The sequence below is a fragment of the Balaenoptera physalus genome (assembly GCF_965194825.1).
Source record: "Balaenoptera physalus genome assembly, chromosome: 19".
In the NCBI taxonomy this organism is placed as follows: Eukaryota; Metazoa; Chordata; class Mammalia; order Artiodactyla; family Balaenopteridae; genus Balaenoptera; species Balaenoptera physalus.
In genome coordinates, this window is record NC_138900.1 from 10,718,256 (window position 1) to 10,743,519 (window position 25,264).

The following is a 25,264-nucleotide window of genomic DNA, read 5'->3' on the forward strand; positions in this document are numbered from 1 at the left end:
TGGATGGGAGTGTGTGGACTGCCATGTAGTCTAAGGAACATCGTCAAGACTCTTGGGGAGCCCATGTCTCCCAGGACGGGGTCTGCCTTAGTTTCCCCAACACACTCAGGTACTGGCAGGGTGCAGCCCAGGAAAGGCCTGGGGGTACAGCAGCTGGGCCCTTGGTCAATCACACTCTTACCATTGGAGGCCTGTGAGGCACCCTCTCGTGGTGGCCACAGTCATCCATCAAGAGATGATGGGGCTGAGCCAGTGGCAACTGTGGGTGATAAGAAGTGGTCAGCCATGAATATATTTTAAATAGCAAACTCACAGGATTTGCTGCTCATTGACCTGAAGCAAGAGAGGAAGGGAAGAGTCAAGAATGACTCCAAGGGTTTTTTTGCCTGAGCTACTCAAAGGCTGAAGAAGCCATGACCTGAGCTCGGGAAGACTGGGGGAGAAGAGGTCTCTGCAGGGAGAGAAAGTAGGGGTCCACTTCACATGTGCACAGTAAACAGCAGGGGGATAGAGAGACATGGCTTAAATACATTGCTTTTCCTTCCTTCCATTTTTTTTGGGGGGGGCCATGTTGGGTCTTAGTTGCAGCATGTGGGATCTTTCCTTGCGGCTCGTGGGCCTCTCTCTAGTTGTATTGTGTGGGTTTTCTCTCTCTAGTTGTGGTGCGTGGCACGCAGGCTCCAGGGCGCGTGGGCTCTGTAGTTGCAGCATGCGGGCTCTCTAGTTGAGGCACATGAGCTCGGTAGTTGTGGCGCGTGGGCCCAGCTGCCCCGCGGCATGTGGGATCCTAGTTCCCCGATCAGGGATGGAACCGGCATTGCAAGGCGGATTCTTTACCACGGGACCACCAGGGAAGTCCCCTCCCTTCCTTTCTTGCTCTCTCCTCTTGCCTTCCAGCTCTGGTCATGAAACCAAAAATGTCTATTTTGTTCTCTCTGTATGCTGAGCAACAAGTAAGGCACTTGATGATAGCCGTGACTTTCAGAGCTCACAGCCTACTCAGGATTGGGAGATCAATAATCAGGCAAAGAAGATACAGTGTGATAGGTCCTGCCATGGGACCAGAGATTTGGGGAACCCAAAGGGAGCCCCCACCCAGTCTGGGGGATGTGGGAAGGCTCACCATGAGAGGCGGTGTCTACCGCGAGACCCGAAGGACACGTAAGTTAGCTAGGTAGAGCAGACTCAGGAGAATAGCGTTCCAGAGAAGGAAGAGAGTATGCAATGACTCTGAGGCAATGGAATCTCCAAGTAGGATTTTTTTTTTTGTTTTTTTGAAAACATTTTTCTTGGAGTATAATTGCTTTACAATGGTGAGTTAGTTTCTGCTTTATAACAAAGTGGATCAGCTATACATATACATATATCCCCATATCTCCTCCCTCTTGCGTCTCCCTCCCTCCCACCCTCCCTATCCAAATAGGATCTTATTCCAGGATTGAAAGTGGGAGGTGTGGAGAGGTGAGTGGTGGGACTGGAGGGGTCTACAGGGACCCTGTGAATGAGTTCATCAGCCTTGGGCTTTGTCCTAAGGACCCTAGGGAGCCATGGAAGGTTCTGAGCAGGGGAGGGATAGTGTCAAGTTTGTACTTAGGCAGACACTTCTAGCTGCTGTGGGCAGGATTTGAGACCAGGACGGGGAGACCAGGATGGGGGCAAATGAGGGCTCCTGATGGCCATGGGGTTAGGATGGAGAGAAATGAACAGATTCAAAGGATATTTAGGGACAAGGGCAAGATTTCCCTCATCTCCTGGAATGTCCCAACTAGAACCTCTTTGCATCCTTCTTTCCCGTAATTCACATTAATTTCAATGAGACAAGACTCAAACTCTTGGTTTGCGTGAGAAATCCAACAGCCATTTCCTTTGTTTCCTTCATGTCTATGGGAGGAGAGCCAAGTACCATTGGTCCCCTTCTGGCTTAACAAAGAAAATCCACAAGCATCTCTACCTTTGTGAATACATGGAGATGTAAATTTAGATATTGTCACCGGGCTGTTTGTTATTAAGAGATTCCATCAGAATTGTAAACATTTTGGAAGTTAGGGGCTACATTCACAGGACACAGCAACAATTTCTGAAGCCTGGATGTCTTATAAGGCTCCTTTGTTAGAATTCACTTTTGCAATGGCAGAGGTTTTTGGTTTTGATTTTAATTTTGAATTTAATTTTGAATGTTTTGAATTTTTCCCCCCTCCGTGTTGTGGACTACAATCTGTTTGCTCGGCAGCTAAGGAGGAAAGGGGAGCATTTTTCTCTTTCTTCTCTTGCTGGGATTCCTTTCAACAGCAGTTGAAGAGCCCTTGTTTTCCAGGCTACAGCCTGGAATTCCCTTAGTTAGAATTGAGAAGGAAAAAAAAAAAAAGGCAGAACTTCCAATGTGGAATTGAATGGGATGAAATAGGACATCTCGCCAGTGGAGGATGGGTGCATAACATTTGGATCTGCACACAGATGGCCCTGATCGAGTGGACATCACCAGGGGGTCGACGTCTGAGGTGGTCAGCACCATCAGGGCGGAGCTCAACTCCAGCCTGACCCTGCAGTGTTGGGCTGAATCCCAGCCGGATGCTGAGTTTCACTGGACCCTTGAACCCTCCGCGAGTGTCTGTACAGGGGAACAGCTGGTCATCGAGGCCCTGACTTGGGAACACCAAGGGATTTACAGCTGCACAGCTTTTAACTCTCTCACCCAACTGGCCCGCTCTGCCTCAGTCCTGGTCAGAGTGATAGGTGAGTCTTTCAGGTACACCTTCTCCTTGGGTCCAGGTGACTTTTCCTGATGCTGGCCTCAGCAATCTGATCTTCCCTTACCATGGGCTGGGGTGTGCCAATGACTGTCCTGCAAGGGCAGGTTCCTAATCTGGAGCTGTTGGATCCCAACTGCTAACACTCAGGCTCTAGAACCTCTACTTCCTACCTGTGTGCCCTGGCAAACTCTCCAGGCTGCTCTGAGCCTCAGTTTTCCTATCTGTAAATGGGGCTTATGATGCCTACCTTTCATAATTGTTTAGAAGCACAGTGAGTCAGGGAGATCACCAATGAGAGAAGGAGTGAGCTGATAGGTGGGGTCAGGAATTATGTTAATAACAACCTGGATGTGACTGGCAGAGAGCCCCTGTATTTCTGCCTTGAGTTCTTGAGAGGACAACATACTGTCACTGTTTGCCAGTCGCTGTTCACATCCTGGCTCCAATGCTGTGTGACCTTGGGCATGCTACTTAACCTCTCTGGGCCTCTGATTCCTTGTCTGTAAAACAAACATAATAATCGTGTTTACATCAAAGCGTTGTTGAAGATTAATTAACATTTGTAAAGTTCTTATGGCAGTGCCTGGCATATTGTGTTTGCTAAATAAAACTATTCTTTATCGCGCCTGTGTCACACCCTGAAGCAAGCCTTTCCATATATATTATCAGCAAACATTTCTTGGGTACTCTTTGCCAGTCAGCTATGAGGCAGGCCTGTTGGTATTTCCACCGTTCAGGAGAGATTGAGACTTAGAGACTAAAGCCCCATCACTAGGGTTTAAAAAACCGGCTGGCCATCTCAAGAGCAGTGTTATTGTTGTTGTTTGGCCGCAGGATCTTAGTTCCCCGACCAGGGATCGAACCCGGGGCCCCCTGCAGTGGAAGCGAGGAGTCCTAACCACTGGACCGCCGGGGAATTCCCACAAGAGCAGTGTTCTTAGTTGTCTGCAAAGTAGAGGACCCCATACAGCTTTCCAAATTACCTCACTCAGTCTTCAGAACAGCGCTCTGGTCTTGTTAAGACCATTTGATGGATGAGAAACAAAGGCTCAAAGGAGGAAGCAGTGAGTTTGTTTGATACTCACAGGGATGTTGTAGGGTTTGAACTGGATCATGTATGAAGGGCTCTTGGAGCTTAGAGCTTGGTAGATGGCAGCTTCTGTCATCATCATCATCATCGTCATCATCTTTGCCTCTTATAAAGCACCTCCTAAGTGTCGGGCACTGTGCTGGTCCTTTTACATGTGATCTCATTTAATCTTCTCAAAAGCCTGTAGGGTTACAGATTACTATGCTTGTTTAACATTTAAAGAAATGGATACTCAGAGAATAAAACCAAGAACTCTTCAGGCATCTAGGAAGCCCCCTCCTGCCCCTCCAAAGCAGAATCTTTTCCTCATACCCCTGACCCTCGTGTGGCTGCCTTCTTCGTTCCTGGGGCTGGACTTCACCCCTTTGAGAAAGGTTCTGGGCAAAAGTGGGATGGGTAAACAGTAGGCCAATGCTCATGATAACAACTGCCATTTATTAATCAGTCACTGGGTGCCAGGCATGAACACTCGTGATCTCATTTCATCTTTGCAACATCCTTATGCAGTGGGTACCATTTCCCCCACTTTGCAGATGAGGAAATGAGACTCAGTAAGAGTAGTTACTTTTGGCTGTGTCCACAGGGCCCCAGAGAGTCAAAGGTGGCTCACTCGGGGGAAAGCCAGGTTTCTGGTTGCCAAAGCCCTTTTCTGTCTCTGAAGGCCATATTTGATCCATCATCCTAATTAGTAACATCGTCGCAGCAACATTGACTGATCACTGTAGGTCTAAATACTTCACCTACATTGAACATACTGAACATTGCATATGCTGAACATGAATACGTATATGTTTAATCTTTTCAGCAACCGTATAGAGTAGACTTCATATTATCTCTCTTAACAGAAGAGCCAATGGACCCACAGAGTGGTTAAGTAGCATGGCATGGCCAAGGTCACACAGCTGAGATGTGAACTTAGGCTGTTTGACTCCAGAAATGATTCTATTACTACCACAAACTTCAGCTTCCCAATGGCTGGAAAACAAGTGCTCATCAAATTATCAAGTGGAGATAAAGCCACAAACTTGGGAATGGGGCTGGGGACAGGGATGAGGGTGTGTCAGGCCCAGGTCCTGATTCTCTCTCCTTGCCCAGGTCCCGGGTCATCTCTCTCTGGAGGGGCCATCGCTGGCATTATCATCGGGATCCTGGCCGTCACTGCTCTGGCCACAGGGCTGGGCTGTTTCCTCTACATCAGAAATGCCAAAGGGTAAACCTGGGAACGGGAAAGGGGGTGTGGCCCACAGGGGACCTGACTGGCAGGAGTGTTGCTGACCTTGGTGCTGAGCGGTACCCATGGCACGTGGGGAATTGAGAGGGTTTGGCACATTGCCCAAAATGTACATGGGATATAGGCGGAGCCTGTGCAGATGGGCAAGGTCTAGAGGCACAGAAGAACGAGGGTCTTGGGTTTTCAGGCCCTCAAGGAGAACGACAGAGGAACCCATCTATGAGGCCACAACACCCACCTCTGAAGAGGGTCACCTTGCAGAGCTCGGTCGCAGTAAGTGACTCCATAGCTGATGCCCAGGGCAGCAGTGAGGTCTGGAGAAGAGGCTGGTGCAGAGAGCCCGGGCCTCTGCCCCCAGCTTACCCCCAAGTCACTCTGACATCATGGGCAAGCCCTGTACTCTCAAGAGTCTCCGGGTCCCCATCTGGAAAATGGATGAGATTGGAGGTAAGAGCTCTGAGGAGTTCTGCCCGTTCCAACAGCCATAACACAAATAGGGCAACATGCTGCCATTCTTTTCTTCCCCACTCTCAGAAAACTTTGTTAATTGAGTGCTATAAACAGAGAGAATCACAACACTCCTCCCTGCTAAACTCAAAACCAGTCTCAAAGTCCATGTCAACACAATGCCTCTGTCACCCTCTACTAATGGATGGGAATTGACCAAAGGCAAAATGAAACATCTTTGTCATGTCTGGCCTACGATTCTGGTATGATGGGCTCATGAAGTGGATGTCCCCTGGAGACTCTCCAATTCAGCTCAGTTTTACAGAGAAGAAAACCAAGGCCAGGGAGGATATATGATAGATCCAGGCTAAAGAGGACCCTGGTACAACTGGGGCTAAGTCTTAGACTTCTGCCCTCATCTGTGTCATCAAACAGCCTTATCTAACCCAGAACTTGATTTCCAGGACATTCCCGGGTTAAGATCACTGGAGATGTGACGGGGGGTCCTGGGGAGAAAGGAATGAAGGTTTCTGCCACATCCTTCCTGGGGATAGAAGTGACCTGGGCAAATTGCCCCTTCCCTCCTATCTCTTCCTAACTCCAGCCCTGGGCTGGCATTCATTTTCTCTAGACTGGTGCATGCCTATGTATGCCAATGTACCCGACACTCAAGGACAGATCCAAGTCATAAAGGTGGGTAATGCTCCAGAGGGGCCCTCTCTGTTCCCCCAACTGTCGGGCCCTTTCCCAGCCCAGGAGGGCTGTTACAGTCCTACCTCTTGGGGTTGGGTGGGGTTCAGGCATATGCCCTTGAGGATGCCCAGTGGCAGCTTGGGTCTCTCTGCATCTCCTCCTCTGCTTTCTCTGGGGATCTCAAGACCTTCCATGGCTTTTTCATCTCTTCTCCTTGTCTTCTTTCTCTTCAACATGACAATGCCTAACCTGGACCCATTCTGGGAATCAGAAGGGATGTAACTGCCTCTGAGGCCTAAGCTCTTTCCAAGAACTTCCAGGGGTGGCCTTTATCCCAAGCCCCACGACCTCTTCACTACTTTCTTTTCCCCCAGATGCGGACACTAGACCCTCCAGAGCAGTTCTATGAGGTAGGTTGGCCCAGCTTGATTTTATTAAAGAAGCTGCAAGCGAATACAATCTGAGAATGTTATATTTGACAAGCCTGAGAAGTCATCTTGTCTAGATCCTTCATTGAGCGTTGCAGGGCCAGGAATGAGGTGAAAGTGGCTCAGAGCCTCACAGGGAGCTGGGTCAGATTCTAGGACTCTGGCTCCTATACTGTGCTGCTTCCGTTTCCAGTGCTTGGAATTGGATTGCAAATGAAGTGGCACTGGCCTAACAAGTGATGGGTGCAAAGGAAGTTTTGGAGTAGAGATTGCAGAGGTAGTCAGGTGAGAAGGAAGAGTTCTGGGCCAGGGGTAGGGCCCTGGGTCCTAAACCTATTTCTCCTTCTGATCCTTTGTAAGAACCGGGTCACATCTCTTTGTCTCTGGATCTCTGAAGGGTGAAAGTTGGCACTTTCCAGTTGCTGTGATTCTAAGGCAAACTGTGCCTGTGGTCCCTAACTGATCTCTTTGTTCACTTCAAGAAGGAATCACCTTCCACAATCCATGGGGACTATTCTCGTGGCCCCAGGAAGCCATCGCCCAAACTTGCGTTGCATCCCTTGGTCCCAACTCTACCAAAAGAAAACACAGAGTCAAAATATGAGGTACTTTTATGCCACACTGAGTCTTTGGACAGATGGAGAGCTGCCACTAATCTGCTTTTTCCTCCTTGCTAAAGAATCTGTAGGATAAACTATCAAGAGATTTCCTTTCAAAAATCTTTTCAATCCCATTCCACCCATTTCCATCCTATCACTTTCTGGTTCATTTCATTCCATTCCCTTCCAATCCACTCCATTTTACTCCATCCCACATTTCCATCATATTTATTTTCACTCCATCCATTTCCTTTCTATCCATTTAACTTCATTTCCTTCTCACTTAATTCCAGCTATTTCCTCTCCATTCCAGTTAGGTTTATTTTTCCATTCCATTCCACTCCACTTCTCCCCACTCCATGTCTTTCCATAAAATTCCTCTTACTTCCTTTTCATTTCTTTTATTCCTCTTATTTCTTCCCATTCCATTCCTTGTCATCACTTCCCACCCACCCCACTCAATGCCATTCCTTTGCATTCCATCCCACTCCACTCTGCTTTATCTCACTGTGTTCTGTTCATCTCTTTCTTCTTTCATTCCTTTCCATTCTTTCCCACTCCTCCCTATTACATTTTATTCATTTCTATTTTTTCCTTTTATTCCCACCCCATTCATTTCTTCCACATTCCATTACTGTCTATTTTATTCCTATCACTTTCCATTTCCATACCATCACTTTATTTCATTTCCATTCTTTTCCTTCCCATCCCATTTCATTCCTGTTCTTTCCAGCCACATATTTAATCCACTCCATTCATTCTATTTCCTACTATTCCACTCCTTTCTAGTCAGTACCCTACTTATATGCATTTCCATTTGATTGGCTTTTGTTTCATCCCACCACCTTCCATTTCTTCTCATTCTGTATATTTCTTTTCCATTCACTTCATTTTCTTTCCATTTCCTTCTTTCTTTTCTCTTCATTTCCCCTTCCTCATCCCTTCCCTTTCCATTCAATTCTGTTTCATTGTTTTCTATTTCCTTTCATTGCACTCTCTTCCCTTCTATTTCTACTTTTTAGAAAAAATTATCTTACTGAAGTATAGTTGATTTACAATGTTGTGTTAGTTTCTGGTGTACAGCAAAGTGATTCAGTTATACATATATATAATAGTTTGCATCTGCTAATCCCAAACTCCCAATCCACCCCCCCCACCCTTCTATTTCTTGTTCATTCCTCTTTAATCCATCTCACTCTGTTGTATCACATTCCATTCTGCTCTATTACCTGTCAGATGAACCATTCTCAAAAGATGTGAATGTCTATATATCTTAGGGGTTTTTTTTTAATAAGAAAGACAAACCCCTTGAAAGTAGTTCGGATTAATTAAAGTGTGGATTAATTGAGAGAACAGTGGGGAATCTCAGATAACTCAATGTCAGAAATTACTTGGGGGCCTCATGGGGACTGGAATCAGGAAGTTTCTCTCTCTTATGTTTGCTCATTTTTGCTGATCAATGAATTTGTTCCATTCTCTTTGGTCCAGATTTAATTCCTATGCAAGCTTCCTGGTCACTACTCCTCTATAATTTCAGATTATATATGACAACATCCTCTACTACTATTTAAAGGTTTCTAGGTTCAAATTCTTCAGAGGAGAAGCACACTTACTCCAGCCATTGTATGGATTGCGCTGACATTTGTCAGCTCTCCAATTAGCTGTGAACTGGTACAAACATAGCCTTCTAGGTCCCTCTCTTCATCAGGGTCTGGGGAAAGGAGTCGCATTTGTTTCCTTTTATCAGTAGAACAAAAGCTCTTCCTGGAAATCTCAGCCAGTGCACTTCCTCTTGTATCTCCTTGGGTCAGAATGCTGTCACATGGTATTTCTTCTTGCAAGGAAGGCTGAGAAAATGAGATGTTATCCTTCCCAGTCTCTTCAATAGAAGCAGGCAAGGGAGAAGATATGGGGAAGAGTGTCAGGTCAGCCCCCTCAGTGTCTGCTACATTCTGAAGGGATGAGAAGGAGCAAACAATGCAAAGCGTCTGGAGTAGAACATTCTGAGTTGACGGGCATCGAGTGAAAAGGCCCTGAAGAGAATGTCTTTGTTATCTGTTGCTGTATAACAGATTACCACAGACTTAGTGGCTTAAAGTAACACTCATTTATTATCTCACAGTTTCCTGGGTCAGGAGTCTAGGCACTGGCTAGATGGGTCTTCTGCAAGGCTGCAATAAAGGTGTTGGCCAAGTCTCGGGTCTCATCTGAGGCTTGACTGGGGAAGGATCCACGTCCAAGCTCATATGGTTATTGGAAGCATTCAGTTCCTTGCAGGCTGTCATAAAGAGGGCCTCAGTTTCTTACTGGCTGTCAGCTGGAGGCTGCACTTTGCCATGTAGCCCTCTCCATAGGCAGCTCACAACATTGCATCTTGCTTCTTCAAAGCCACGACAGATGTCATGCTCTTATAGAACAGAATCACATACATGTAAGCATGTACATCCTGTCACCTCTGCCGTATTCCAATGGTTAGATGCAAGTCACAGGTCTTGCCTTCAAGGGGAAGATTACATAAGGGCATGAATACCAGAAGGTGAGTATAATGGGGGTCACCTTAGAGTCTGTCCTCCACAGTGGGGAAGCATGGGCCATTCCAGGAATGGAGAGGTGCCAGCATGACTGAAATACAATGAGAAAGGAGGAAGACCTTCAGAATTTTCAAGGATGGGGAAGGAGAATGCCAGAAAGTTTGGGTTCCTACAGCAAGTAGCCCAGGAAAGCCCACCTAAAAATGGAACTTACCTTTTCTCTTTGTGTAATAGGTGCTTGTGAATCCAGAACACAACATGTACTGCCAAATCAACCCCTTCATCTAACAGAAGCAGAGATCTTTTCTCCAGAAATCCTAGAGAAGCCATGCTTAATCATACATTCAACGACATTTATTGTGTACATATTATATTCCAGCCATTCTCTTTGTAAACCTTGTGACATTCTATTTCAATGTGTTTTTCAGGCTCTGGACCCTAGCTCCCACCAAATCTTAAGCTTTTGGCTCATGCTTCTTTAAAAGCAATAGAAACAAGGCAAAAGCGGCCTAGAATTAGAGGGCCAAGTTCTGATACCCAGAAGCAGGGGATGCCATAGTATTCGCTGCATCCCAAACATGGGCAAAGACTATTGATGGACACAGCAACCAAGGGAGAAGTGTGAGTCTGAGTCAGCCAGAGTAGAGCATGGGATGTATGCACGGGTCAGACGAGCAGTGTCTTTTCAAATCGTGGTAGAGGATAAGAAACAAGGAGCTATTAAGAGATGACAAGAGAAAACATAGAATGAAGCATGGGAATGAGGCACCTGGGGAGGCGTGGACGTGAGATACTTAGAATCCTGAGGGGCTCAAGGATGGAGATGTGAGAATGAGATTTGCTAAAGGTAAAGAGGAGTCAAGGATGACCCCCAGGTTTCTGGCCAGAGCAACTGGATGGCTGGCAGACCACTTTCTGAAGCAACAATGGGGGAGGAGCACATTTGGGATAGAGAGGGGAAATCAAGAATTTGATATGTCAAGGATCAGTTGGAGAATCAAGCAGGTAAACGTTCATAAAAGTCTAGATAGAGCAGGGCTTGTCACTGGGATTTGAAGTTATGGGGCTAGATGAGATCTTGTGTCGGGGGTCCCCAGGACCACCGTCAGGCTCGATGATTTGCTAAAAGGATTCAGAGGACCTAGAAGTTGTCATACTCGTTGTTATGGCTTATTACAGCAAAAGGACAGAGGGTAAAATCAGCAAAGGGAAAAGGCACAAATGAAGTGGTGTCTGGAGGAAACCATGCATAAGCTTCCAAGGGTCCTTTCTCTGTGGAGCCACATGGGGATTCCCACGATACGTGACAACACATGTGAAGTGTTGCCAACCAGGAAGGCTCACCCTGAATTTAAATGTCCACGGTTTTTACAGGGGGTCAGTCACTGAAGCTCCCGACCCCCAGAAGGAAAGCAGGTGTGTTCACTATAGATCCCATTGTATAACTATCTGGACAAACTGGTACGGGCATGCAAATACGCTTCTACCAGATAGAACGTTATAAAAGCTCAGTTCCCAGAAGCTGACCAAGAACTAGTCCTTTGAAACAGGCCTTTTTGGGGGAATGTGCAGGGTTTGAGCAACTCAGGCCTGCTGAGTTAACCCTCCCCCCTACAGATGCCAAAGAGACTAGATGACACAGAGAAGAGTAGGGGCTGACAAACTAAGCACTGGTGCCTCCAACATTTATAGTTTGAGGTAGAGGATCAAGCAAAGGAAAAGGACTGTCCTTTTTTTTTCTTCCCTGCCGAGAACTTCTTCCCAGCTTTCCTCGCGAATATCCTAAGGGCAGGTCACACTCTCCCTCTCCCTTATCTTTATCTTTAAAGCAAATGAATTTACAACCCCCTTGCTCTTCAGGAGATGTTGAGTCCTCACCCAACTCCTTGCCAGTAGAACCTCAGTATGAAACTTGGGTCTCAGCCAATCCCCAAACAACGGAGAGAGAAATCTCCGTGTTAGTTGGGCATCTTTGTAGAAGGCGTTCCCGTTCCACAGTAGTGGCTGTTCCAAAGTCCCTATAAAATTCAGGTTAGGTCAGGGATTTGGATGCTCCTGGAAGTAAACATTACCATTTGTTCATTTTGAAAGAAAAAAAAAAAAATGACCACACAAAAGACAAAGTCAGTTTTAAGTTATATATTACTAATGCTTTAATGTCTGAATATCTTGAAGTAAACACACACACACAAACAAGTGAACGGGAAAGAAGGAAGATGAGCTAACGCTCAGAGCACCCCATCGTGATTTTGTCCTGTTTGTACTGAATCTGTAGATCATTCTGCAAAATTTGACACCTTTACAACACAACCATTGTAATGTGGCATTTGCACATCTTTTCTCTCTCTCAGTAGGGTTCTGAAGGTTGCTTCTAATGTCTCTATGCACCTTACTAAATTTATTTGTAAGACTTTTTTTTGCTTCTGTTATGAATAAATGTGAACCTTCCTCTGTCTTGTTTGCAAACTTAGCATTGCTTGTGTAGAGGAAAGATATTGATGTGTAGGCAAGGGGCAAAATAATGTAAAAGTTAAGAACATGGACTCCAGAGTCAGACTTCCTGAACTCAAATACCAGCTCTGCCCTTACAATACAATCTAAGGTAAGGTACTTAATATTATTGGGCTTCAGTTTCATCTTCTGTAAAAGGGAATATCTGGTTTAAAATACTGTTAAAGAAGAGATGAAAGTATTATCTGTAGATGACTCTCTCACTAAAGAAGCCAGGAGAATCAAATGGACTACTATAAGAATTCACAACATTTCAGTAGGTTAACCAGATACAAAATAAATATTTTTTTTAAAAAAATCAACCACAATAACCAATTATAAGGAACTTTGGGGGTAGAGATTACATTTCAAACAGCAATAATTTTTTGTTGTTAAAAGTCAGATTCACATGAGGAAAACTACAGGAGTTCTTTGACAGCATTAAAAGAAAAAGCTTAAAAATACCTTATTTTCATATAGCAGGGCTCCAGTTTTTAGCCTCCTCCCTGATGGGGTGGAAATAACCATCACAATTTCCTCACAGGGTGATTGTGCTGGTTAACGCGACGATAAGATGTTAAAGTGTTTAACGGGGGGCCAGGAACCTTTTTTCAAAACAAAATATTTGTTGAGCAGCTATTACGTGCCAGATACCTTAGGTGCTGGGGATACAGCAGCGATCAAAATAGATATAAATCCTTTCCCTTACGGAGCGCACGGTCTTGTGGTGAAGGCAGATAGACAATAGACCAAAAACAAAACAAAACCAAAAACAACAACAAAAATACACCTAAAATATATTCTACGTTAGTGAAAAGTTCTTTAGGGAAAAAAATAACGGTGGGGGGAGGAGGGAGTACGTGGGGAGTGAAGAGTGGGTTTGCAAGTTTACAATGGTTGGTGGGGGAAATGCCTCAAGAGAAGGTGACATTCGCCTAACGACCAGACGGTGAGGGAATCCTCAGAGGAAGAGCCTGCCAGGCAGCATGAACAGCACAGGCTAAGGTCCTGAAGTGGGAGCCTGCTGGAGTTGTTGGAGAAAGTGTAAAGGCCAGCGTGTCTGGAACTGAGCCAGGAAAACGCTCAGGAGATGAAGGCAAAGAGAAAAGAGGAGGGGTGGGGAACAGATCCCTAAGTCCTTATAGGTAGGGGGGAAAAAACCCTCAAAAAAAAAAAAAAAAGGATTCTTACTATTTTACTATTATTGACTACAAAAACATTTCAGACTCCTGAAGGGCTTGACAGGAGCTCCCTGGACTGTAAAATGGGTTTGTAGCAACTATCTTTGCCCACGAGGACCAAAGGAGATGCTGAGCGCAAAGCGCCTGACAAAGGCAGCAGGCGCCCAGGAGGGGTCCCCGCCGTTCCCCTCCGGATCCCGTTTTCACTGTCACTCCTGGACGTCAAGCCGAGCCCAGGGCCGGCCTTTCCCAAGCCAGCCACTCCCCACGCATCGGTGTCTTGGCCTCGGCCTCCGATCTGGCTCCTCGTCTCGGCGCCCCGCAAAAACTCGGACACGCACACTCTCAGCCCCCAGCGGGGACCCCAACCCTAGCGCTCTCTTCCTGTGTTGCCGTGTCCGGGTGTCAACCTTCCCTCAGGAGCTGGAACCCCGCCCAATCACCGCCCGCGCCGCCGAGCCTTCTGGGAATTGTAGTCCAGGCTCGCCGAGCCCAAACGTACTTCCGGGTTCGGCCAGAAGCGCAGCCATTGTCCCGCGCGCGGACGTTTTTTGTCTCCGCGCACCTCGGTCCTTCGGAGGTTAAGTCGAGTGGCCCTGCGGATGCCGACTAGGGGAGGGGACAGAAGTAGCTTAACCCGAGTCTGTCGTGTGCAGAATCGGGGCAGAGAGTTGCTTAACCGAGCTCGTCTTGCCGCAGAGCCGTGCTGGGCACTGAGGCTGGGACAGGCCCTGCCTGGCCCTCGACCCGGTGGACGCCCAGGTTGGTGAGGGGCGGGGCAGCGCCGGGTGTCCCGTGCGCGCATGCGCAGGGTCTAGGCGGTCCGCTGGGATGGCGTGTGTGGGTGGGCGATCTGGGACCTGCGTGGGCGGTGCTTCAGCCTCGGGTCACAGTAGTTGGTGGTGATACTAGGGCAGCTGCAGATCACGGGACTGTGCTCTGCGCACGTGCGCGGGTACCTGGTCGGGTGTTGCTCTTAGGATGCTCTGGGGATGCCCAGGTTGGTGGAAGACAGGCTATATGCACGGGTGTGGGGGAAGATCCTGAGAACCCCGCCTCCCCCTCATCCAAGGCTGGAGGAGCTGAGAACGACTGGGTTGAGGAAGTGCCCAGTTGCAGATTCTGGTTCTCGGAGGAGAGGGGCTCTGTCATTCCTGTATTCTTGAGCAGGTGTTTGAGCAGGAAACACGAGATGGGAGGTGAGATTCTGGGTAGTTGACTCTAGGACCCTGGAGCAGACACCACTCTTTGCAGACCTGGGGGCGCCCTGGGTAGTGGACAGACTAAGTGGGAGTTGCAGTTTCTTGTTTTAGGAGAGGCAGCGCTACTTCAGCGACCGCCCCCCCCAACCCTCCCCCCCTCCTCCCGCCGTGAGACTGGCTGATGGACTGTAGACTCCTTGGTTGACGGAGAGACCAGAGCCTAGAGGCAGGTTCTAAGAAGAGGGCTTCCTACACATGTTGGAGATGTGTGAATGGGAAGCAGGGACTTGGACCAGTGATCCTGGGACCCACGTAGGATAGTGCAGAGTCCTAGGACATTCAAGTTTGGTGAAGACACTGGGTGACAGGTACAGAATCGGAGTCCCAGAATGACAAGCTGCAACAGCTGCCATCAGATTGACAGCTGTTTGGGCAGGAAGCAGGATGCTGCCAGCATGATTATGAAGTAGGTGTTCCCAGGACCTTTGCTCGGGCTGTCTAGCTTGCAGGCGTGAGAATGCTCCAGGTGGTAGAGGAACAGAGTCTGGGCTGCAGATTAGGACCTGGAAGGGGCTGTATGCTAGGTGGCACCCAGGGGTTGACGTTTGGGTTGGAGGAAGCAAGAGGACCCGGTTCCCATGGGAGCTGCTCTGTCGTGAGCTTGAGAACCCCCAGGCTGGTGAGTGCCCAGGCCTGATTCTGGAATTCTCTGCTCCAGTTACTGTTTGGGTGTTCTGAAGTTATGGCGGTAAGCAGGCAGTGAGGCTGGGGACCTGAGAACCCTCACAGGGGCTGGTGGGTACTTGAGGTATCCCAGGGAGGTTGAGGAACAGCTTGGGAAATGCAGCTTCTCGTCTCAGGAGCGGGAACTTGCACAGTGCCCCAGGCTGGCCGAGGGCTCAGGTCCTGGATGCAGATTCTGGGTGTGAGCCCGCTCTGCGTGCGTGGGTGTGCCAGCAGGAGGAGGGAACCTCGACGGGTGGCCCCTGTGCGGTGGCTTCTGGAGTAGAGGCCTGAGGGCCCCAGTTTGGAGCTTTGGGTTCTGAACTTGGGAGGGCCAAGGCCGCGCTCTGCACATGCACTGGCATTTGGGCAGAATGGGCGCATGGGCAGTCCCAGGACCCTGGTACTGCCTGAGGATGTCCAGATGGAGGGAGCAGCTGCAGATTCTGGGCTGCAGAGGGGTAGGGCTGTGCCAGGTGCCCTCTGTGCACATGCACAGGTACTTGGGTGAGAAAGGAGGAGCTGGAGGTGGGTATTAGAGGGCGCTGGGGTCTTTGTGCCCCTGGCCGCCCGCTCACAGCCTGATGATGCCCAGGTTGGTGGAGAGACAGGATCTCCCTGAGCTGCAGGTGCCCAGGAAGATGTTTGGGAGGAATCTGGGCAGGTGCGACTCAAGTAGGGGCCTGGGGAGGTTGGTGGGGGAAGCAGTTTGGGTACGGGTTCAGGGTACAGCTGAATTGTGAACTCACCCTATACTGTTTGAGTGAAAATCCAGTGGGGCTGAGGGGTAGGTAAGAGGGAGAGATGGGGAAGGGATGGCGTGCGGAGGGGGGGATTTGCCAGGGGCTGTTCTAGTCTCTGACCCAGAAACATCGAGTTGGTACAAAGACAACTGAGGTCCACATTCGGGGCCTAGGAGGGGCTGGCAGGTGCTGGTGTTTGTCGGGCAGCCCCCGGTCCCATGCCGGCTTTGTTTCCGACTCAGGCCTGAGGACACCCAAGTTGGTGGAGGGGCCAGATCAGAATTACAGATTCGGGGCCCAAGAAGATTTGGGGTGGGGGAGAATCTGGACTGGCGCTCTTCTGGTAGGAGCCCGCCCACCCTAGAATGGTCGAGGGACCAGGTCCTGGGTGCAGCTGAGCTCTGTGCTTACACTTGGCTGTTTGAGCAGGAGGTGAGAGGCAATCCACCCGACAGGTGCTGGAGGGTCAGGCTTGTCAGTGGATCCTGGGAGGGGTGGGGCTACGTCATGAACTTCATGCAATTAGTCACGCACGGAGTTTGAGCCATCAATCGCAGAGCCCTGCTGTTTGCCTTAGGAAGAGGTGCTGACTTGGGGCTGCAGATTCAGGTTGGGGGTAGCGGGTGCACACCAGGGGGTCCTTGATGTGCTGGGTGTTTGTAGGGGTCCCAGGATCCAGTGGGATAGAGAGGGACTGATTCGTGCTGCACGTTTTGGTGATGGACAGAAGGCCGCACTTGGCCATGTGGTGGGCTTCCAGGTAGGTGGTCCAGAGGCCCCAGACAGTGGAGGAGCTACAGGCTAGAGCTGCAGAGGCTTGGCCTGGGAGAGGGACTGAGGGACTCTAGGTGCAAGCACAGCTATTCAGGCAGGAATCTATCTGGGCAGGAGCCTCTAGAAGCACAGTTGCCATGGGTACTGCATCCCGGAAGCAGAGACTAATCCAGGGAGGGGGGAGCCACAGGGGACCTGCACGAAGATGCTGTACTCAGGGCTTCTCCCCTTGCAGCTCAGGACCTCAGGCCTCTGCCCGTGCCTGGAGGAGAGCATGGAAGAGTGGGATGAGAAGCCCCCGGGACCCCTGAAGGCCAGCGCGCAGGTGAGCGGAGCTTCCCTTCCCTTGGGAGACTCAGAGCTTGTCCCCACCCATGCCCCACAGCCTGATCCCCTGGGTTTGGGACACTGTCCAGCTCCCTTTGCAGTGTTTTGGGGGCTTCTGGCCCCTCCCGATCAGCAGGCTTCTAACACTTACACACTATACATTTTATGGGGCTCCCTGCATTTCCTCACCCTCTTAACCCAAATAACTCTTTCTGGAAGGAATTTGGCATCCTGTATCCAAAGCCCTTAGGGTACTGTTTACCCCTTGGCCAGCGACTCACAGCTTTGCTTGAGAATAAGCAGTTGGAAAGAATGTTTGAGAACGTGCAATGCAAGAGGAGAGTTAATTGAGTTCTAGTAAGACCATGAAATGGAATTCACTGTAGCCATTGATAGGATAAAAAGATATTTGTGATCTACGTTAAGTAAATAGCATTTTGAAATGATTAAAAAAAGGACGTAGTTTGCGTGTGCATAGAAAATACGTTATAATATATCAGTTAACAAAGATTATCTGTAAGTTACGTTCCCAGTGACTTTATGTTTTTATTTACCTATCTATACTTTTGTACTTCTGTACAACGCATTTTAAGGTTAGGAAATTAATGATTTAAAGCATTTTCTTTGAGAACATTTCATTTCTTAAAGATGTTAAATTAGAATTTCACCTTTCCCTTCCTGGACAGTTCAATCCTGAAGCTATTAGGTGGGGCAGAGCTAGGTAGGCGTCTGCAGTTGAGGGAGGGCTGCCTGCTGTGGGGTGGCACAGCCTGGTCAGGGTGACAAGGGCATCCATGTGTGAGGGCGTCAGTGACCCATCGGGGTGAGGTAAGTGTCCACACGGAGGAGGAGTTCTGGTTTGGGGTGACAGGGTCAGAGCAGGTGAGAAGAGCACCGAGAGGGGGGGGATGCCCCGGTGTGGGCAGCCCCAGTGCAGTGAGGGTCTCCACGCAAGGGGTGGTCCAGCTTAGGGTGTCCGAGCCAGAGCCGGGTGAGACAGGCACCCGTGTTGGAGGTGGGGTGCATCCTGGTGTGGCGTATCACAGCCTGAGCAGGTTGAGGGCATCTACACGTGAGGGTGACTCGACGTGGAGTATCAGCTCAGGCAGGGTGTTGAGGGCATCCACACGGCGTCCAAGGCCAAGTGACTCGAGAGTGAGTCCCTGAGAAGAGGCCACCTGGCCTGCAGAGTCAGAGCCCAGGCAGGGTGACGAGGGCCCCTTGGCAGAGTCTGGCCCCGTGTGGGGCAGCAGAGCCCGGGTGGGCCAAGGAGAACCGTGTAGGAGAGGCAGTGGCGGTGGAAATGGGAGATTAGTTACTTACAGGGGGGTCAGTCAGATAAACAAATCAAATAAGGGTCATGGTGAAACCGCTAGGTGGCGTTTCGTAGGGGCTTCTTGGAGCTCCAGTTCTTTATGTCTCAGCGCAGAAAGAATTCAGCGAGAGGCCAAGTAAGAGATGAGTGATTTATTAGAACAGGACGCTTGTGAGGCTTACAGGTGGGCAGGCAAGAGGGTGCCGTGCCCCCCAAATTTAGTGGGCTACAGTTTTATAGTCAAAGGAAAAGTGGGGAGGGGGGAAAAGACCACCTTCTTCCTCATTCTTGAGTAGACCTCACGCTTCCATCATCAGTTCTTCCTCCATGTCGGGCAGGGGAGTTTTCTTGTCCCTACATGGTCAAGCTGGGACTGTCATGGTGCAGTGGAAATGAGCAAAAAGGCGGTAACGTATGCTAAAAAAATGGTAAATCATCTCAGGTTTTAGTATAATGCCACCTTTTCCTCATATTTTTGTTTTCAGTGCACACAGAGGAGCATGTGCTAGGCATCATTAACTCTCTGAGCTCACTGGGCAGGATGTGGGTCTCAGGCCACCATTGTTTTATTGTTTGGGGGCGTGTCTCATGCTTCTGTCACATGGCTTTGTTGCTGAGCAAGCCCGCTTGGTTTTGTGGTTAAGCGAACCTGTTTTCTTGAGTGATCATTAACTTACAGGAGTCTCCCATACTTCTTTCTTTACTTACAATCCCCTAGTGGCATTAGCTATTTAATTACCTACTTTGTCCCTTAACTCTGTCCCTATCAATCAGTGGGAGGCAGGGTTCTCGCCGTCAGCTGTGGAAAGAGAGGACTTTGGAATGAACTTGGTGGTGGTCAGTGGAATTGGAGGTATTGGTGTGGCTTATAGTTTTCAGTATATGTAGATGTAGAAATACATACAGATGTTGTTTGCCTCTGTGTGTGTGTGTGTCCACACAGATAAACACATATATTTTCCCTGTTTCTGTCCACTGTGAGGGCCTGAGAGCAGTGATATTCTGATACCAGTGTGCACCCCTAGTGTCCAGATCTCAACTTCTAAATATGCCACAGGTTTTATGAGTTTACTGTTAATGGATATTTAGTGTTCGGTTTTTTGCTGTTATAGACAGCACTGCTATAAATGTTTTTGATTATGTAAATGATTCCTTGTACACGTACACAAGAGTTTCAGAGAGAGAAGTTACGCAAATACAAATTTACATACATTTGCATTCACATCTTTATCAAAAGTACAGGTAAAATGAGGTTTTTTTTTTTAAATTTATTTATGGCTGTGTTGGGTCTTCGTTTCTGTGTGAGGGCTTTCTCCAGTTGCGGCGAGTGGGGGCCACTCTTCATCGTGGTGCGCAGGCCTCTCACTATCGCGGCCTCTCTTGTTGCGGAGCACAGGCTCCAGATGCACAGGCTCAGTAGTTGTGGCTCACGGGCTTAGTTGCTCCGCGGCATGTGGGATCTTCCCAGACCAGGGCTCGAACCCGTGTCCCCTGCATTGGCAGGCAGATTCTTAACCACTGCACCACCAGTGAAGCCCTAAAATGAGTTTTGATGTGACCATTGGTATTGTACTTTAAGCTAGTAACTTCAGGTGTTTTCTGGGAATCCTAATGGTCCTTTCACCATCTTCTTCTATGCTATACAACTGAATTAGCAATCTACTCATTATGATTTTTACTTTCATCAAATATTTATTGATGGACTAACCAATGTAAGGCCCTGTGTGAGGTGCTGGGGAGAAAGATGACTTAGTTCTCACAGACAGAAAGGCTACATAGATAGAAAAAAGCAAAAACATTTTCCTTCTTGTATTAGTTATCTCTGGCTGCATCTCTCAAACTCAGCAGCTTAAAGCAACCAACATTTTGTATCTCACACAGTATCTGAGGGTCAGGAATCTGGGAGCAGCTTATCGGGATGTTTCTGGCACTTGGGGTCCCTGATGAGGCTGCAGTAAGTTGTTGGCTGGGGCTGCTGCCTTTGGAAGGCTTGCCTGGGTAGGGGATCCACTTGCAAGCTCACTCATGAGGCTGTTGGCGAGAGGCCTCAGTCCCACACCACGTAGACCTCTCCCCAGGGCAGCTCACAACACAGCAGCTGGTTTCTCCCAGAGCAAATGATCTGAGAGAGATTAGAGAGAGAGAGAGGAAGGGACGGAGGGGGAGCGGGAGCTTGCGCGCTTAATTGCACACAACCAAGATGGAAGCCACCGTGTCTTTTATCATTTGATCTCAGGATGACACACCATCACTTCCTCTGTAGTCTGTTGGTCGCACAGACCCACCCTGGTACCAGGTGGGCAAGGACTACATAAGGGTGTGAATACCAGGAGGCGCGGGGGTCCCTGGGGGCCACCTTGGAGGCTGGCTTCCACACTTCTCAACTCTGAATGGTCTGTAGTTCATTTTAATCGTTATCAGAAGACGCACGAGTGCTTTGGGCCTGGGGATGGTAAGCAGAGCCCTGGCAGGGAGAGACAACCAGGGAGCCCAAGTCTTGGCTTTGAATGAGGGACACTCAAGAAGAGACTGTATTGGGACATCACCTGAGAGGTTTCAGTGACTTACATACCTGGAAGTAACTCGGCCTTGAGGCGACTCTAAACCCTGCCTGCCTTCAGGGGCTGAGACCAAAACATCCTGCCAAGGTGGTGGTGGAGCCTCGCCTGTTCCCTGTCAGTTTCAGCATCAGAGCTGGGCAGGTTGTTGATGAGTTGGTGACCCCGTGCTGGAGGGTCTGTTCTGTCCATTTGAGGAAAGTTGAGAATTTTTCATAGATAATGGTGTGGGATGGGAGAGAGAATTTTCTTGTGCATGAGAACTAGCGAGACCCTCTGGTCAGGAGGATCTCTGAGAAAATCAGGCAGGGGAACCTTCAGCTTTTGGTTTGAGTAGGGGTTGCTTTTCCTCCCTCTCAAATTAGTAATTAAGAAACTCTGTGCCCTCCAAATGGACCCTGTACATCACTTCCCTTGAGCTGAAATGTGAACTCTGCCCTACATCTCCTGTGGGTGATAAGAAAAATTAACACACCAAGGAGGGAAATTCTCCTCCTGCATGCCTATTAGAGTTAATATCCTGGACCTCCTCACAGATGGAGGAGTTTCCCAAATACAAAGCTTGGAGAATTGAGTTCAGTAATCATTCTGTGATTTGATTTGATTCTAAGCTTTATTTTTTTCCCCCAAGAACCACCCCCCGCCCCCTGAGTTAGGTATGTTTGGTCAGCTCTGTTTACAGGAGAGCAAGTAGCAAATAGTCCTAGGACTGATTTGAACAAGGGTTCACTGTGAAGGGGACAGGCCACTCCACGAGGGCTCTGCTTGTCTCTCTTCCTCGGCCCTGGGTCACACATGGTTCCACTCATATCGCAGAGAGAACGGTTATTATCTTTTGCCTGTAACTCTTCTCCACGTGGAAGTCAACAGGCTAATTCCTATTCCAATTCTGTAAAGTACACAAAGAAAAAGGAAACTGTTCCTTCATTACATGGAGAGGTGATTGTTGAACAAAAGGGATACTTTAAAAAATGCTCCAGAAGGACATTACGCTAAGTGAAATAAGCCAGACACAGAAAGGCAAATACTGCATGATCTCACTTACGTGTGGAACCTAAAAGAGTCCAACTCGCAAAAGCAGAGAGTACAATGTTGGTTGCCAGGCAGTGGGGGAAATGGGAACATGTTGGTTAGATGTTGCAAAGGGTCAGTTACGTGGGATGAGTAAGTCCTGGGGGATCTAATATACAGCATGGTGACTAAAGTTAACAGTATTGTATTGTGTCCTCGAAATTTGCTGAGAGTTGATCTTAAGTGTTCTGACCATATGAAAAAAATCGTAACTATGTACAATTTTTATTTGTCAGGTATACCTCAGTAAAGTTGTAAAATAAAATAAATTGTAAATAGTGAAAAAGAATAAAAATAAAAATGCTCCAGAGCACACAGAAGTGGGGGTAAAGGCTTTTCATTCCAGTTATATATCCAAAACCGTGCACTTATCTCTAGCCTTGTCACATTCAGACAACTCACACTGTGCTCCTGGTCAGTACTGAGGAGAATACAAAGGTGAAAAGTATACAGTTCTTTACAGTTTAGGGTTCATGACCCAGGTATATAGACATGGAAGTAATTCGAGGAGAATGATTTTACTGGTACAGTTAGGGTCCAATAAAAACAGCTAAGAACTAAGGGAAGAAGAGACAAGACTTTGTGCTATCTGGGAACGCTTCATGGAAGAGGTGGCATTTGCTCTGGAGCTTGAATGATCAGACTTTGAGCGATGGGGCCATGGAAAGGGGAGGAGTTCACATCAGGCAATCAGTGTTTGGACCATCTCTGGTGAACTCCGTGGACTTCAATGAGTTTACGAAACTTTATTACCATTTATTTCTGTGTGGGTAAAATTGACATGTCACTCCCTTCTTCAAAAGAGTTTAGATAATTGTGTGAGATAGTCTGTGTTGAAGTACTCTGTGTGTTGTTAAACACACTAGCAAATGATAGGTATTATCTTAAGGAAACCGCTGGAGCTAAGATGTAAATACAGGATACATTCCTAAAATGGTTGGTAATCCGAAGTGGATAGAAGGAGTGGGTGGGTGTAGGGGTGTGTGTGTGTGTGTATGTGTTCACATACTTTTGTGACAACACGGTTGTTTTGTTTCTTTGGCCGCGCTGTGCGGCATGCAGGATCCTAGTTCCCCGACCAGGGATCGAACCCAGGCCTCCTGCATTGGGAGCGTTGGAGTCTTAGCCACTGGACTGCCAGCAAAGTCCTGACAACATGGTTTCTGAGCATTTAGTTTGAGAGAGTAAGTTGGGGGTAGGTTCTGGAGGCTGATGCTTTGAATCTTCTGAGAAGAAAGGGAGCCCAACAGAGGTTTCTTCTAACCAGAGGAGGGACTTGAACTCAGCAAAGACTTGGTGCCTTTGGGGACCAAAGGACAATGTGAAGGCACAGGTAGCACATTCAAAACAAGCACAATAGTGGTTGTTTTACTGTCAACAAACGTTTATGAAGTGCCTACTATGTGTCAGTACAGTCGGTCCTCCTTATCCTAGGGCTCTGCAGATTCAACCAACCCGGGATCAAAAAAAATTTTTTTTTAATTCCAAAAAGTTACAAAAAACAAAACTTGAATTTGCTGCTTGCCTGGCAACTCTTTCCATCACATTTGCATGGCACTTACATGGCACTGACATTGAATGGGGTATTATAAGTAATCTAGAGATGATTTAAAGTAGACGGGAGGTTGTATGTCAGTTATATGCAAGTACTGCGCCATTTTTATACAAGGGACTTGAGCATCAGTGGATTTTGGTATCAGTGGGGGTCCTGGAACCACCCCCCGAGGACACTGAGTGATGACTGTACTGATTGAAGCACAGTGAAACCGTGGTAAATAGGAGAGAGGAGAGCTCAGCTCTTACGGAACCCACTGTAGTGGAAGTTGGATTTTTTAAAAAAGGTATAAATATACGTGTGATGCAAAGAAATGAAAGCAAAGTGGCGGGATTGACTGCTGGGCTGGTGGCAGGGAAGGACATTTGGTGCAGAGATGACCGTGAGCAGAAGTGATTTCCCTTCTGTTTTCCTTGTGAAAACTTTTAAATCAAAAGATGTTGAAAACAGTTTTGATTAAAAAGAAGGTGCATCCATATTCCCCAAGTAAAACTGTTTTAGCAGTTGTGGCAGATACGGAGCATTTTGGGGTTTTGTCGTTACTAGTACCTCCTGAGTTAGATAGAAACATGAAGTTTTTCAGTTCTTGGCATTGTTTCTTAACTGGTCTTAAATGTTAAAAACAAGCAAAAAAGAGTGAACGATTATGTAATAATTTAAAATACAGTCCAGTGTTTCTAGGTTTTCCTTTCTTGAGAAACTTCTCATTTCCCAGGTAGTTTTAGATTATAGGATGAGTTAACTTCTGGCCCTTAAGTTGTTAGAATTCAACGTCTGCCACTTTTGTAGCAAGAAAAGACACCTTTGGTGTTGTCACACATTAAGAATGCGATTTCTCTTAATAGCCGTTAAGAGAAATATTTGAGTCCGTTAGCAGTTTGGGGTCAAAACTTGTGGCTCCTTGGGGCCATCTGTAGTTTTGTTGTTGTAATTCTAGCCTTGTGAGTTAGATTTGTATGTTTTTGTTCCTTGGCTTTTGGAGCCATTTTGTAATGCCCAGGCAGCCATGTTAAGGCAGTTTAACCATCCTAGCATTTGTACTCAACAGTAATGCAGGCAACTAGCAGTTAAGCTTTCACATTGGGCCACCTTTACATTGCGACAACTCCAGTTCATTAAATACTCAGCGTTACCCTCAGTACCTGCCCAGGAATTATAGAGAGGTGTTTCTGAGCTTGGAGAAATCCTTTTCTGACTTTAAGCTAGCCACTTTTCATGACCCTTCCCAATGCAATGGTGAAATTTTATCTAGGTTGATAAGGGAGGGAAGTTGGCACACCTGTGAAAAGTACAGTAGTTTATCTCCTTTTAGTTTATGATTGAGACTGAATGATAACTGAGTTATAATCAAGAGTCAACAGTAAAATCACCCCTCGGTATCCGAGAAGGATTGGTTCCGGAAGTCCCCATGTATACCAACATCCTCGGATGCTCAAGTCCCGTAGTTGGCCCTCCACATCTGCGGTTACACATTCATGGATTCAACCAACCAAGGGTTGGGTAGTACTGTTCGTACTTATTGAAAGAAATTCACATGTAAGTGGACCCGGGCAGTT

The 25,264-nt window shown here is 47.7% G+C and overlaps 2 protein-coding genes across 14 annotated transcripts in view; both read left to right on the forward strand.

Moving 5' to 3' along the window:
- CEACAM20 (CEA cell adhesion molecule 20) overlaps positions 1-12,223 on the forward strand; it is a 35,289-nt gene extending 23,066 nt beyond the window's left edge. For 5 of the 6 annotated variants that reach the window (XM_082438724.1, XM_082438727.1, XM_082438726.1 and 2 more), the window contains 4 exons: positions 2,455-2,733; positions 4,936-5,050; positions 5,259-5,344; positions 6,150-6,651. In XM_082438724.1, the coding sequence (XP_082294850.1) occupies positions 2,455-2,733; positions 4,936-5,050; positions 5,259-5,344; positions 6,150-6,493 (824 nt within the window). In that variant the 3' untranslated portion in view covers positions 6,494-6,651. Of the gene's footprint in view, positions 1-2,454; positions 2,734-4,935; positions 5,051-5,258; positions 5,345-6,149; positions 6,652-10,003 lie in introns of those variants that run through there. The other variant, XM_082438729.1, reaches the window with a different exon arrangement.
- An 83-nt stretch (positions 12,224-12,306) lies between these two features.
- The window catches only part of ZNF180 (zinc finger protein 180), a 40,032-nt gene continuing 27,074 nt past the window's right edge, over positions 12,307-25,264 (forward strand). For 7 of the 8 annotated variants that reach the window (XR_014256959.1, XM_082438706.1, XM_082438705.1 and 4 more), the window contains exons 1-2: positions 12,307-14,202; positions 17,118-17,207. Coding sequence is in view for 7 of the 8 variants with exons in the window: in XM_082438706.1 (XP_082294832.1) it covers positions 17,157-17,207 (51 nt within the window). In the remaining variant the exon portion in view is untranslated. Of the gene's footprint in view, positions 14,203-14,831; positions 15,109-17,117; positions 17,208-25,264 lie in introns of those variants that run through there. The other variant, XM_082438702.1, reaches the window with a different exon arrangement.